Source organism: Cavia porcellus, unplaced genomic scaffold, assembly GCF_034190915.1.
Source record: "Cavia porcellus strain 051 isolate PalLab524CR breed Dunkin Hartley unplaced genomic scaffold, mCavPor4.1 scaffold_6, whole genome shotgun sequence".
Classification (NCBI taxonomy): domain Eukaryota; kingdom Metazoa; phylum Chordata; class Mammalia; order Rodentia; family Caviidae; genus Cavia; species Cavia porcellus.
This window is the reverse complement of record NW_026947489.1, coordinates 73,726,983-73,738,385: the sequence shown is the minus strand read 5'-3', so window position 1 is coordinate 73,738,385 and position 11,403 is coordinate 73,726,983. Positions and strand designations below refer to the sequence as shown.

At 43.4% G+C, this 11,403-nt stretch overlaps 1 protein-coding gene across 1 annotated transcript; it reads right to left on the bottom strand.

Moving 5' to 3' along the window:
- Window positions 1–7,877: 7,877 nt before the first annotated feature.
- On the bottom strand, window positions 7,878–11,403 carry CUNH17orf100 (chromosome unknown C17orf100 homolog). The gene is made up of 2 exons (XM_005003535.4): window positions 10,408–11,403; window positions 7,878–8,444 (listed from the first exon to the last, which is right to left on the bottom strand). Exon 1 carries the CDS (start codon window positions 11,069–11,071, stop codon window positions 10,694–10,696), a length of 378 nt encoding a protein of 125 aa, XP_005003592.1. The 5' UTR covers window positions 11,072–11,403; the 3' UTR covers window positions 7,878–8,444; window positions 10,408–10,693.

Below are 11,403 nucleotides of genomic sequence, written 5' to 3'. Positions count from 1 at the left end.
AGTCCTAGCACATCTGGACAGCAGGTCACAGTAGGGTGCTTCCCAGGAGTGAGTATTAGCAACTTGTAGCAAGAAGTGTCTGGAGGATGGACTGCCAGGGGACCTGGTGGCAGAACTGAAGACAATGCTAGGCACAGGGTGTGAGCAGGGAAGCCCACGTATTTGAGAAAGGGGCTGAAGGAAGATGTAGCGTGTGTTTAAAAACATAATTTTCCGAAGGATTGGAGATGGATCAAAAGAAAGGAAAGGAAACAGGCTCAGAGATGACAACTCTGAGCAAATAGTTCGGCCTGGCTTCCGAAGCAAAAGCAGATAGGGCCATGGCTGACTTGCATGTGGGGGCGGGGGGGGGGGGAGGGGACAATTTGAGTAAAAAGTCAGAGATGACGGAGATTTCTACCAAGTGAACTAGGCGGGCAGTGCTGCCGAGGGAATGCAGGCAGAGATGTGGGAATGCGGCCAAAGTCTGGTGGGAATCCGAGACAGGAGGCAGATGTGTCTTAATGTCCTCCAACAGAGCATGACTCCAGTTCACCCAGGACAAGATATCCTGGCCACAAATGACTCGTGCTGAGGAAAGAGGTCTGCAGTCAGACAGACAGCACTGTGGGTGCGGGGCCAGTTCTGCAGCACATGGAGTAGGAGGAGACGCCCTGGATATCGGGTTAAAGGCCTGAATTTAGACTCATGGAAACCGGTGGCAGAGAAAGTCGTACGGAGGTCATTGTTGCCATATTAAATGCTTTAGGGGGCCAGAGGCTGAAAAGAGGCCAGTGGATTTGACATTGGGACTAATGAGGGTGGGGAGGGCAGAACTGGGGAATGAAGGTCGATGCAGAGGGAAGCTCTGGCCATGAGGACAGACAGCATTTTGGAGAATTTGGTATAAGACGAGCTGTGGCTTAGGGATGGGTGAGGTGGGCGAGAAGCAAAGAAATGGTCCAGTTTGAGCAGAGGGGCAATGAAGCACTTGTGTGTCTAGATGAGGGAGCACAAAGGAAAAAGGCCAAAGATTATGATCAGAAAAACGTGACCCAGAGATCCCTGTTTCCTTCTTTACCCCTGTTCTGACCTCAGGCTGCCCAGGACTTCTAGGTCTCCTGTGCAGTGCAAACCTAAACGCCCTCAGCGCAAGTCTTCCTAAGTGGTGCCTAACCTGGGTCTGTTCTTGCAGAGTACTCAACAGAGTGCAGGAGGCAATCGCCAGGCCTATCACAAGATGGGTTCTACTGTCAGAGTTTCCCTTGAAGATCTGACGCCAACACTGCACAGTGTTAGGGTTTCTGTGGGCTGGCTGATACTTCTACCTTTTTTATAGGTCCATAAAGATTGGATAAATACATTCTAAAAGTGCTTCCTTTTTCTGAGCCCACATACATCGCCCTGTAGTTTTCCACCCTTTGATTCCAGCTCTGTTTTTGATCAGGACGCCTTTCAGACCGCACAGTGCAGCAGCGCCCAGCTGGTCTTCCCGTCTAAGGCTCTACCATGTCTTGCTCTCCTGATGACCATCAGGATTTCTCCTGCACACTGCTCTGCCTGTCCTCAGAAGGGGATGCACTGCCACGCATGGTGGCCCAAGCCTCTGATCCTGGCACTTGAGAGGCTAAGGAGGATCGCTGTGAATTCAAGGCCAGCCTGGGATACATAGAAAGACCTTGTCTCAAAAAACAAAAAACAAACAAACAACCCCCGCAAAAACCAAAAAGGTGGATACCAAACATTGCGGTGGATTGAGCCTCCATTCTATTACGCAGCAGCAGCTAGTGATGGAAAGGGCCTGGGGAAAGCCTGCATGGTTTGGCTTCTGGCCCTGCTTCTCCCTGGCAAGAAGCCTTAAACAGGAAGATACAGCCTCTCACTTGATAGTGTCTTGACCTTGCTCACTCAGATGCAAAGAAGACATGGGTCAGAATACACAGAGGCCTCCAAAGAGTGCTTAGGGGTGATTGAGCGTTCAGTGCACATTCATGGCCATTAGGTGTCCAAGCTCCCTCCAGAATTAGGGAAGGACAGGAGAGTCCTCCCAAAACAGCGTGGCCTGTTCCTTGCTTTAATTTGCCAATCTGAACATGGCTACAGCCCCATCCTAACTCATGGCACCTTGTTTATGGAAAACTGTACATAACCAAAATATCTCCAGAAGATAAGGAAACATCTAGAGATGAGTCAAACCTGGGAATGGGCACAGAGACCGAGTGCAGTGATGCCACGTAAAGGGCACCACACTGCAGGCAGGACCAGGCACTCGACTCTCTCACTCAGACTGTCCCTTCTGCTGGGAACCAGGGGGGATTTTCTCTTAAAAACGTCAGGTGGGCTACAGGTGTAGCTCAGTGGGGCAGCACTTGCCTAGTATGCGTGAGGGTTTGATCCACAGTTCAGTAAAAAGAAAAAAGAAAAAGCAAAACAAAAACCCCAAAACCAAAAAAACAAAAACAAAAAGGAACCCCAGGCTTCTGTCCTGCTTGGCACTGGTCATGGACGCTGCAGCTCTGTAGGGACTGTGTGCCCTCTGCTGCCTGCTGTCTGTTATGGCACAAAATTAAGCTAGACCTGGTCTGGGAGGGTGCACTCTTCTTCCAGTTTACAGAGACTTTCAATAAGAATATTCACCCTAGATTCTGTATGCACAAGTGTTATAAAACAATTTAATGTGAGTGAGAGCTGAAATATTCTATATTTTTCTACTTTAGCTCATTAATAAGCAAAACAAAATGTTAGTTGCAGATCGCTAAATTGATGCCACACTCCCAGGTCTGCTGGAACTTGAAAGGATTACTTGGGTGAATTAGATGAGTGTAATAGTTTCCCGAACTTCCATCGGCGTGCGCCATAGCCACATCCGAGGCCCAATAATCACAGTTGCCTGGGTGTCTCAGTCAGTGGGAAGAAATGTGTTGTCCTGACCATCCCTAGCCAAATGCTGGGCTGTGTGTGAATCCTCAGGATGGGCGTGCTACAACCTCAGCAGGAATCAGATATGGTTATAGATATCTTGTGGAGATATTTTGAGAACTTTCTAGGTTCTACACATTCTAATTTTTAGAGTTTCTGATGTGTATCATTTGATGCTTATTAGAATTTATTCACATTAGGACATATTACTTTCAATTTTGTTTCCTGCTTGTAATTTGAAGCTAATAAGTTTTTCATGCCTGAACTATTTTTGTAGGCTATTGGATAATTCACAGGCTAGGATAACAGCTGCATTTAACTAATGGATAAAGTGGCTTTGGAAATGGTGAAGGAATCTGACCAATGAAAACATACTAATATGCAATTTAATTACTTAAGCCATATCTCCCTTTCAAAAGGGAACAGGAACAATCTGTGGGCGTTAAATATGTGCTGATAGGTGGGATAGGTGGGCGGAACATGTATAGGGGCCCCAATTAGCATGTGACTGACTAGCCAAGTGCCTTAATGCTGTTTGTTTCCTGACAGTAACAGGGAACAAAATAGCTTGATCATTTTCAAGTATTTTATTGTGGCCCTGGCATTTTCTTCAAATGAAGTCTTAGCGGAGAGCAGATTTTGGATGGAAAGATTAATTTGTGTTTAACAGGTACACAGGTTAAGTTTGTCAAGGCATTCAGAGGAGACTGAATTAGGTGCTTGCAAAGATGAAGAGGATCCTGGAATTCCTGATCAACGAAAACATTGAATAGATCTTCGCTCTGAAGACTAGAATAGTGTCTTTTTCAAACCTGTTTAACAGTGACACGGTAAAAAAGTTTTTTTTTTTTTCAAGACACAGTTCATGTCCTGAAGCACGAGTTTCATGAAATAGGCCTTCATACTGTAGAACAAAAGACCATCCCATTCCTGCCTGAGTCAGGTATGTTTGGGACTATAAGATGCAAACCTGTTCTTGGGATAAATGAACCATCTGATCAAATGCTTAAGTAATTTCTGATGAATTTTAATGGGATTAAGACCTTTTCTGAGAAGCCAATCACCAACACACTCAGTTCACATCAACCTTGCAGAGAACAAATGGCGTTTAGTGTCTGTTAACATCTTTCAGAAAATCTACTATCCTCTACTACAACTTTTTCTTGCACTGTGAACACAATTAGTTTTGTTCTTTTTCTATAAATTTCCTGTCAATAAATACTTATTGGACCGGCTTGTGGCAGCCTGTTCTCTTCACGCAACATTGTACTGTAGTGAAAACCCTAACAATGGTTTATAGCTAAATTGTTCAAATTTCTTTTTTCTCCTTCCATCCCTCTTCTTTAAACAATTTGATGTACTCTGATATGTTTTGTTTTACTTCATTTTTAAAGAAAATGTGACCTACTGAATTGTGACCTACTGAATTGATTTCACCAGGCTTTAAAAGTTTTGATTGAAATCTTAAAAATCATTGGATACACTCCTGTTGGGTCACTGTATTGAGAGAAACATATTTCTTTATGAAATCACAATAGAGGAGGAAATCAGGTAAGATAAAGGTGGTAGGAGGCAAAGAACACTTTTAAACTTAAAAAAAGTAAAAAAAAAGAAGCCACAAACTTTGAGAATATGATCGCAATGCAAATACATTCTGTTTAGAATATTTAGGACTCATAAAATCAATAAAAAATGAGGAAGACAAATGAACAAAGGTCATGAATAGGCATTTCACAAAAAGGAACTTTCATGGATAAGTACATATAAAGATGCTCTACCTTACTAGTAAGTAGGCATGAACAGAGACCATGACTATGGAACCTTGAAAACCTGGAGGAGGAAACACAGACCTGAAAGTCAGATCAAAGTGGGATGCAGGGGGCTGGGGATTTAGCTCAGCGGCATAAGCGCCTGCCTTGCAAACAGGCAGTCGTGAGTTCGATCCTTGGTACCAATAAAAACGAAAAAGACAAAAAAAAAAAAACAAAGTGGGATGCAAGGGGGCATTCCAGCACTGAGGGATGCTGAGGCAAGAGGACTGCAAGCCCAAGCTCCACCTGCGTAACTTAGCAGGATTGTTTCAAAATTTAAAAATAAAACAAAAATGAAATGGGGATGTAGCTCAGTGTGGAGGCTTTGTATTCAATCTCCAGTACCAGAATAAATGCCACGGTATGCAAAAAGCTGGTGCCATGGGTGGTAAAAGAACTTACTAATGGTCAAGGAATATAGAAAAGAGTTTATTAATATACTGCAAGAGAGCAGCTGGGGAGTTCAGAGAAAGAAATGTGCGTACTGGGAGAAAGTAGGGATAATTATATTTAACGTGAAGAGTGGGCCTGGGAGTCACCTTACAGAGACTTTCATTGGGTCACAGTGGTCCTATTTTCCATCCATCTCAGCTCCAGAGCTAGCCAGGTGCTGTTTGAAGACTGACTTTATGTCTCTGACAGGGTCTAGTTCTCTTGGTGTTGCTGAAACAACCCCTCCACATACAGTCTCTCTAGGTAAAATTAACAAATGGGTAAAGGTTTTTCCTTTGGTCTTTTTGAGACAGGGTCTTGCTACAGAGTTAGATTGGGCTTCAACTCACTTTGTAGCCCAGACTGGCCTTGAACTTGCAGCAATCCTCCTGCCTCAGTCTCCCGAGTGCTGGGATTATAGGTGTGCCCCACCATGCCAGCACAAATGTGTAAAGATTAACTGAAGGTAGTGGCCAAGGGGGTGGGGACAAAGTATTTGTGTTTACAATTGAAATCTGAAAGGCATGTTGTGATGGAGGAAGGAATACTATTCTTTAAGACTTGCTAAGTGATTAGAACATCTAGTGTTGTACATGCAGTTTGTGCTTGGAAGCTTGCAAGGGAGTAGCGAATGCTATCCTACTGGCTCCATCACTCAGCTGCAATATGGTTGTTAAAGAAATAATGATAAAATGATCATGATTCCCTATCATCAGCAGATAAATAAAAAGAAAGGGGGTACAATAAAACAGGCTCCCCACACAGAAAACTGCAAAGTGGCTTTAGTTGTCCCTAAGGGAAGAAACTGCTGCCACCAGGATGAAGTGCTGCTGGTATGAGTTCTCACGGGAAGCACAAAGTGGCAGGAGACAGGAAGCACTGTCCCCTGCCCGCAAGACTCGCATGCTCCCTCTAGTGCCTCCTGCTGGCAGCACTCAATGTGAAGCCAGTGGGCAAAGCAGAAACAGGCTGAGACCCGGCTTTAGCGACAGCTGAGCAGAGGGGTTTTGTGCCAAGGGACACCAAACTATTTGCCAAGCAGTATTTATTTTTAAACTTCCGTACCTCCCCTAGAGGTTTTCCCCATACAATGTACTAGCACTTTTTCCTCAAAAGATGCAGGAAGTCTCAGAAGTCACTGTATTCATCTCTGAGAAACAGTGATACCATCTATCTTCAGGACAGGAAAGCAACTCCATGAATTAGTTTGCAGTTCCATCTGAATATCCTGTTACCTAGAAACTAATTTATAAACTTAGTCTCCAAAATTTTTACATTAAATTATAGGGAGAAGGTGGAGGAGGAGGTTGTTTCTGGACAGAAGGGCATAGCTTCACCCTCTTACTTAGAATAACTGGAGGAACAAGGATAAGCCAGCTCACTCTCTGGAAAAATAAAGCTTTCTGGCTGCAGTGCAGGGAGCAAGAACTTTGCAGAGCCCTATTATTGCACAGGGAAGTACACAGAATGTGAGCATTGCACAGACAAGTAAAGGTTCCCACTGAGGACAGTGTTCAGCTGAGAACTATCACTGTGTGTGCACGTGTGTGAGGAAACCAAGCTAGGAAAAGGACCACCCGAAGAAGAGGCACACACCCCAAGCTCACATACACTGAGAACAGAGCTCGTTCCCAACAGCTAAGACAGGAACCACAGAATTCAGCAGCACCAAGGAGAGGACTGAGACACTTTTTTTGCTTCAGTAGTAGAAAAGTATTAATCTTTCCTTTAACATTACACTGGATCTAACAAATATCTTAAAATTGAGATCTAAAGGAATCTATTTCCAATTAACTTAATGGTTACTGCAGATAACTTAAAAGTTATTAGAAGGAAGCTGAAGAATATTTTGTATTTATAAGAATACAAAAATATCACACACTCAATATGTTAAGATTCATATGGCAAACAGAAAATCACACAAAAATAGTATAAAACACATAACTCATGATGAGGAGAAAAATCAATCAATAAGAAAAGGTTTCAGAGATACTGCAGATAGAGTTAGACAAAGGTATTAACATAGTTATTAAAATTATATTGGAAACCGGATGAAAATTTAACATATTAGTAGATGTAAAATAACACAGGGAGGAATGTATTTGGTACAAAGAATGCACTGTAAAAGACCCCAACTGAACTGCTAGAGATAAAAATGGTAATGAATGGGCTGGAGGTTTAGCTCAGCAGCATAAGCGCCTGCCTTGCAAGCAGGCAGTTGTGAGTTCGATCCCCGGTACCAATAAAAAGACAAAAAAAAAAAAAAAAAAAAAAAAAAAAAAAAACCAACGGTAATGAATGAGATTTAAGAACACACTGGATGGCACAGATGATAAGTCAGAAAAAAAAAAGAAAGATGATTAATGAACCAGAACACAAAATAATAAAAACTACTCAGTGAAACACTGAGAAAAAAAGACTTAAAAAAAATAACAGCACCAATGAGATGTGAGGTAGCTTCAAGTAGCCTAATAGACCTATAACTGACCTCGACGGGGAGGGGGAGAAAGAAAAAATAATTGAAGAAATAACAGACACCAAATGTTAAATTTCATTAAAACTATAAAGTGATTTTTCCATGGCTGTTGCGGTCTAGAAATAAGAGTACTTGATCAATACCAATTTTTTTCACTTCAAATATTTCCAACAAAACAGACGGACAGTGAACATGTGATCAATTTTGTAAGCTGCCCTCAGCTTCTCTATAGATAGAAGAGAATAAGAAGTGTTGACCTCTTTGAAGGATTTATTTAGTTTTATTTAGATTTTCAAACTAAACTGGCTGGCTACAAATGATGGTAAGTCACAACAATTAACTAGCACAATAAATCCAGTGGATTAGTAGATGGACCTATTAGAGGCTTCCTCAGATGGGGGACCAGTGCTGCTCTTCACTCATTATGGTACACACACTGTGCTCAGCATTTCATGATAATGTCACAGGTACAACTGTTTTGGGGCTTCCAAGAGAGGATACTGTGAAGAGCACAGGATGGCACACAGTGTGGAAAACACACAGAAAGTGAAGGTACATTAAGAATTATGAAAAGCAGGCATCTTTAACAAATGGGATCTGCAAAACAGTACATTTGGCAATTTTTATCCTTCAAGTTTCCAGCTTGTATCTTTTTGAACTTTTGCTGTGAAATATGAACAAGTGAAATCTAGAGGAAGAAACTCTCTTATGAAACAAGGATAAGAAGCAGCAGCTATCAGGCTCCTGTGTCCTTCCTGGAGAATCAAGTGAGCAGAAATCAGCTGTTCGGGTTTTCCAGTGTCAGTTTCAAACCAGTCTTCCAGGTACTGTTAAGGAAGAGGATACAAGCAGTTAGCTAAAGGGAAAGGTCTGGAAGATACACACTTTCTATGTTTCTAATATTTTCAGAGATTGGAAATGGAAGGGAATGATGACAAATTATGAAAAATAATTTAAATAGCTTTGAATTATTTTATCTGTTAATGAAGCATACATAAATCTTGAAATATAGATATTAATAAGGAACATTGTTAAAGTAACTACATTTCATTTTTACAAAGTTAAGAGAGTTTGTATATAATGCACAGCATATCATCTTAAAAAGAACTAGTAAGCTGGCCAAACACTAAAATTTCAAAGGCCAACTATTCATTTATAGCCAATGTTTTTATGAGGTAAGTGTAGCCTCTGGGGTTTATAACACTTTTTCTGGCCTGAGCTCTTATTCTAAGTAAGAGCCCATTTAATTCCCCGGGAATTAAATGGTGAGTTAGCACAGTGTCTGGAAGCAGTGTTTGTTTTAACTCACAAATGCTTCCATATAATCAGCGTCATTTACATCTTGCCAAGATAGAAGAACCTTTTTGTCCTCCTGGGGTAAATATCACATCAAAGCAGGGATGAGGGCTCCTCAGAGTGCAACATATCACTTTCTTCTGGGAGTTCCTGTCCTGCTGTAAACAGACCCTCCTCCTAACCCTGTCCTGTGACTGTCAGGGTAGGCAACCTGACAACATGCCATACATAACGGGGATGCTTTCCTAACGGATCATGCTGTAATTTTCCAAGTTGCTAGGATTTTCAGTGTTGGTACTATTGACATTCTGGGTCGAGGGGGTTCACTGTTGTTGGCAGAGAGATGGGTTGCCTGATCTGTGCACTGTAGGATATTAGTGGTACCTCTGGTTCTTACCCACAAGGTTTCATAGCCCCTTCTGTGTCCTCTCTCAAACAAAACTGTCTCTAGATATTGGCAAGTATCACTGAAGGACAAAACCATCCTCCAATTGAGAACCACTGTCCTACATCAAAAGACAGAAGGGTATTTTTAAAATGCAAATTGCACCATGTTACTCCCTTGCTAAAAACTCAAAGCTTCTACTGAGTGCAGAACAAAACTCAAGATCCTTGCTGTACCTTACGAAATTCTCTGTGAGCTTTCCCCCACCCACTTTTATAATCTCCTCTCTCCCATACTGTGCCTCTCAGGTACCACACTCCAGCCACACTGGTTGTCTCTCATTCTTTAAAACACCCTAACCACATCCCCATCCGTCTTCTGTACTTGCGATTCTTTCTGCCTAGAACACACTCCCTCAAGACCTCTGTGTGACTTACAGTTCAGCAACACAAATCTCAGAGCAAATGTTACCTACTCGGCAAGGCCTTCCCCAACGTTTTCTCTAAGAGCCTCTTCATTTCAGTGCTATAGCTCAAGGGCTCAGGATAGGGCCTGCGAGAGTATGTAAATCCAATAAATACTCCTCTCCTCTGCCTTCTTCAACCTCAGTTCAGATTTCAGCGACCTCTCACTTTCCCTCCTAAGAGTATTTTTGGTCATTGGTGGATTTACTTTGGTTTTTAACAAAATTTGACCTATGCTAAAAAATACGTAGTAGTACCATATACAAAAACTTAACCTAAAAAATAACCTAGTGTGGTGGCACATGCCGTAATTTCAGCACTTTTCGAAGTGAGGCAGGATGGTAACCCAGACTGGGCTATTTAGCAAGATCCTGTCTCACAATAAAAAATAAAAAGGTGGCAGGAATGTAGATCAGTGCAAAAGTCTTGGGTTCACTCCCCTGAGCCACACACGGGGGTGGGGGTGGGGGAACACCTAACCCAAATTTTATTATTTTGGAACATAAACAAAGACTAGTTAATAATTTACTCCTCAGACATTTTTAGCAGGCATATAATCACTCCAGAAGTCCTAATTTCAGTTTGGTTTCTCTTCCTAGGTTTTAAGTAGTGAAGTCTTCTGGGGGCTAAGAATTCAAAACTCACCTGGTTCAGAGCCTCAACCTCTGTTCATAACTCAGTTTATACAGGATCATGGGGCTGAAGATTCATTGTCCTGGCTTCCAGTTAAAATAGTTCACTGGGTCAAGAGTAGTACGGTCCATGTGCAATACGGTCAATAAAAGCCAGAAAGGGCAGCTAGGCTATTTCGCACATTGATTTATGGGTTCTTTCCAGGAAATCCAAGATGACTGGTACTCTTGGCAGCTGGCTGTCTGGAAGCTAAAAGCACTTCCGTCCCGGCTAATGGCCATGGCCCTTGGCCAGTATCTCATCCTGTCATTTTCACGTTCTGGCGCGCAGTCTGCTTGTCCCGCCGGGCCGCGCTCTCCACGAGGTGTCGTGATGTCTCCACCTGGAGGGATGTGGCCCTGATGCGGCGGGAGGACGTTTCTATGCGCTGCGAGGAGGTTTCCACGTGCTGAGAGGACACCTCGAGGACGCGAGGCAGCTGCTTTCCAGCGGGGTAAGGGGAAGGTGCTTCACAGTGGCGCTGGGTGCTCTCCACCTGCCGGGAAGATGTTCTCACCTGCCGAGATGAGGTCTCCACGTGGTGGGACGATGTCTCCACACGGACCGTTGACGTCTCTTTGCAGTGGGCAGTCTCCACCCGTGGAGCAGAGGGCTTTCCCTTCAGAGGTGAGGCCATTCTCCTAGCGTGAGTGGTCCAAGGAGAGTAACAGGACCTCGGCAGGCGTCACAGCCCACTGCCACACCCTCGATCAAGACTGCATTACGCCATAGGGTAAAATAACGTTAGAGCAGCGTGGAACGTCACTGCTCAGGGCAGAAAACCAAACTGTCGTTTTAAACTCTGGTGACGTGGAAGCACCATGGTTTTGTGGGGGCTAAGCTGTCCCTCCAAAACACTGGGCCCCGTCTTCACGTGCTTCCTCCGTTGCGACCCACCCCTTCGCCGTTGGGGAACCTGCGAAGGCGGGGTCAGGCTGGCCCAGGCGGGGCTAGGAGTGGGCGGGGCCG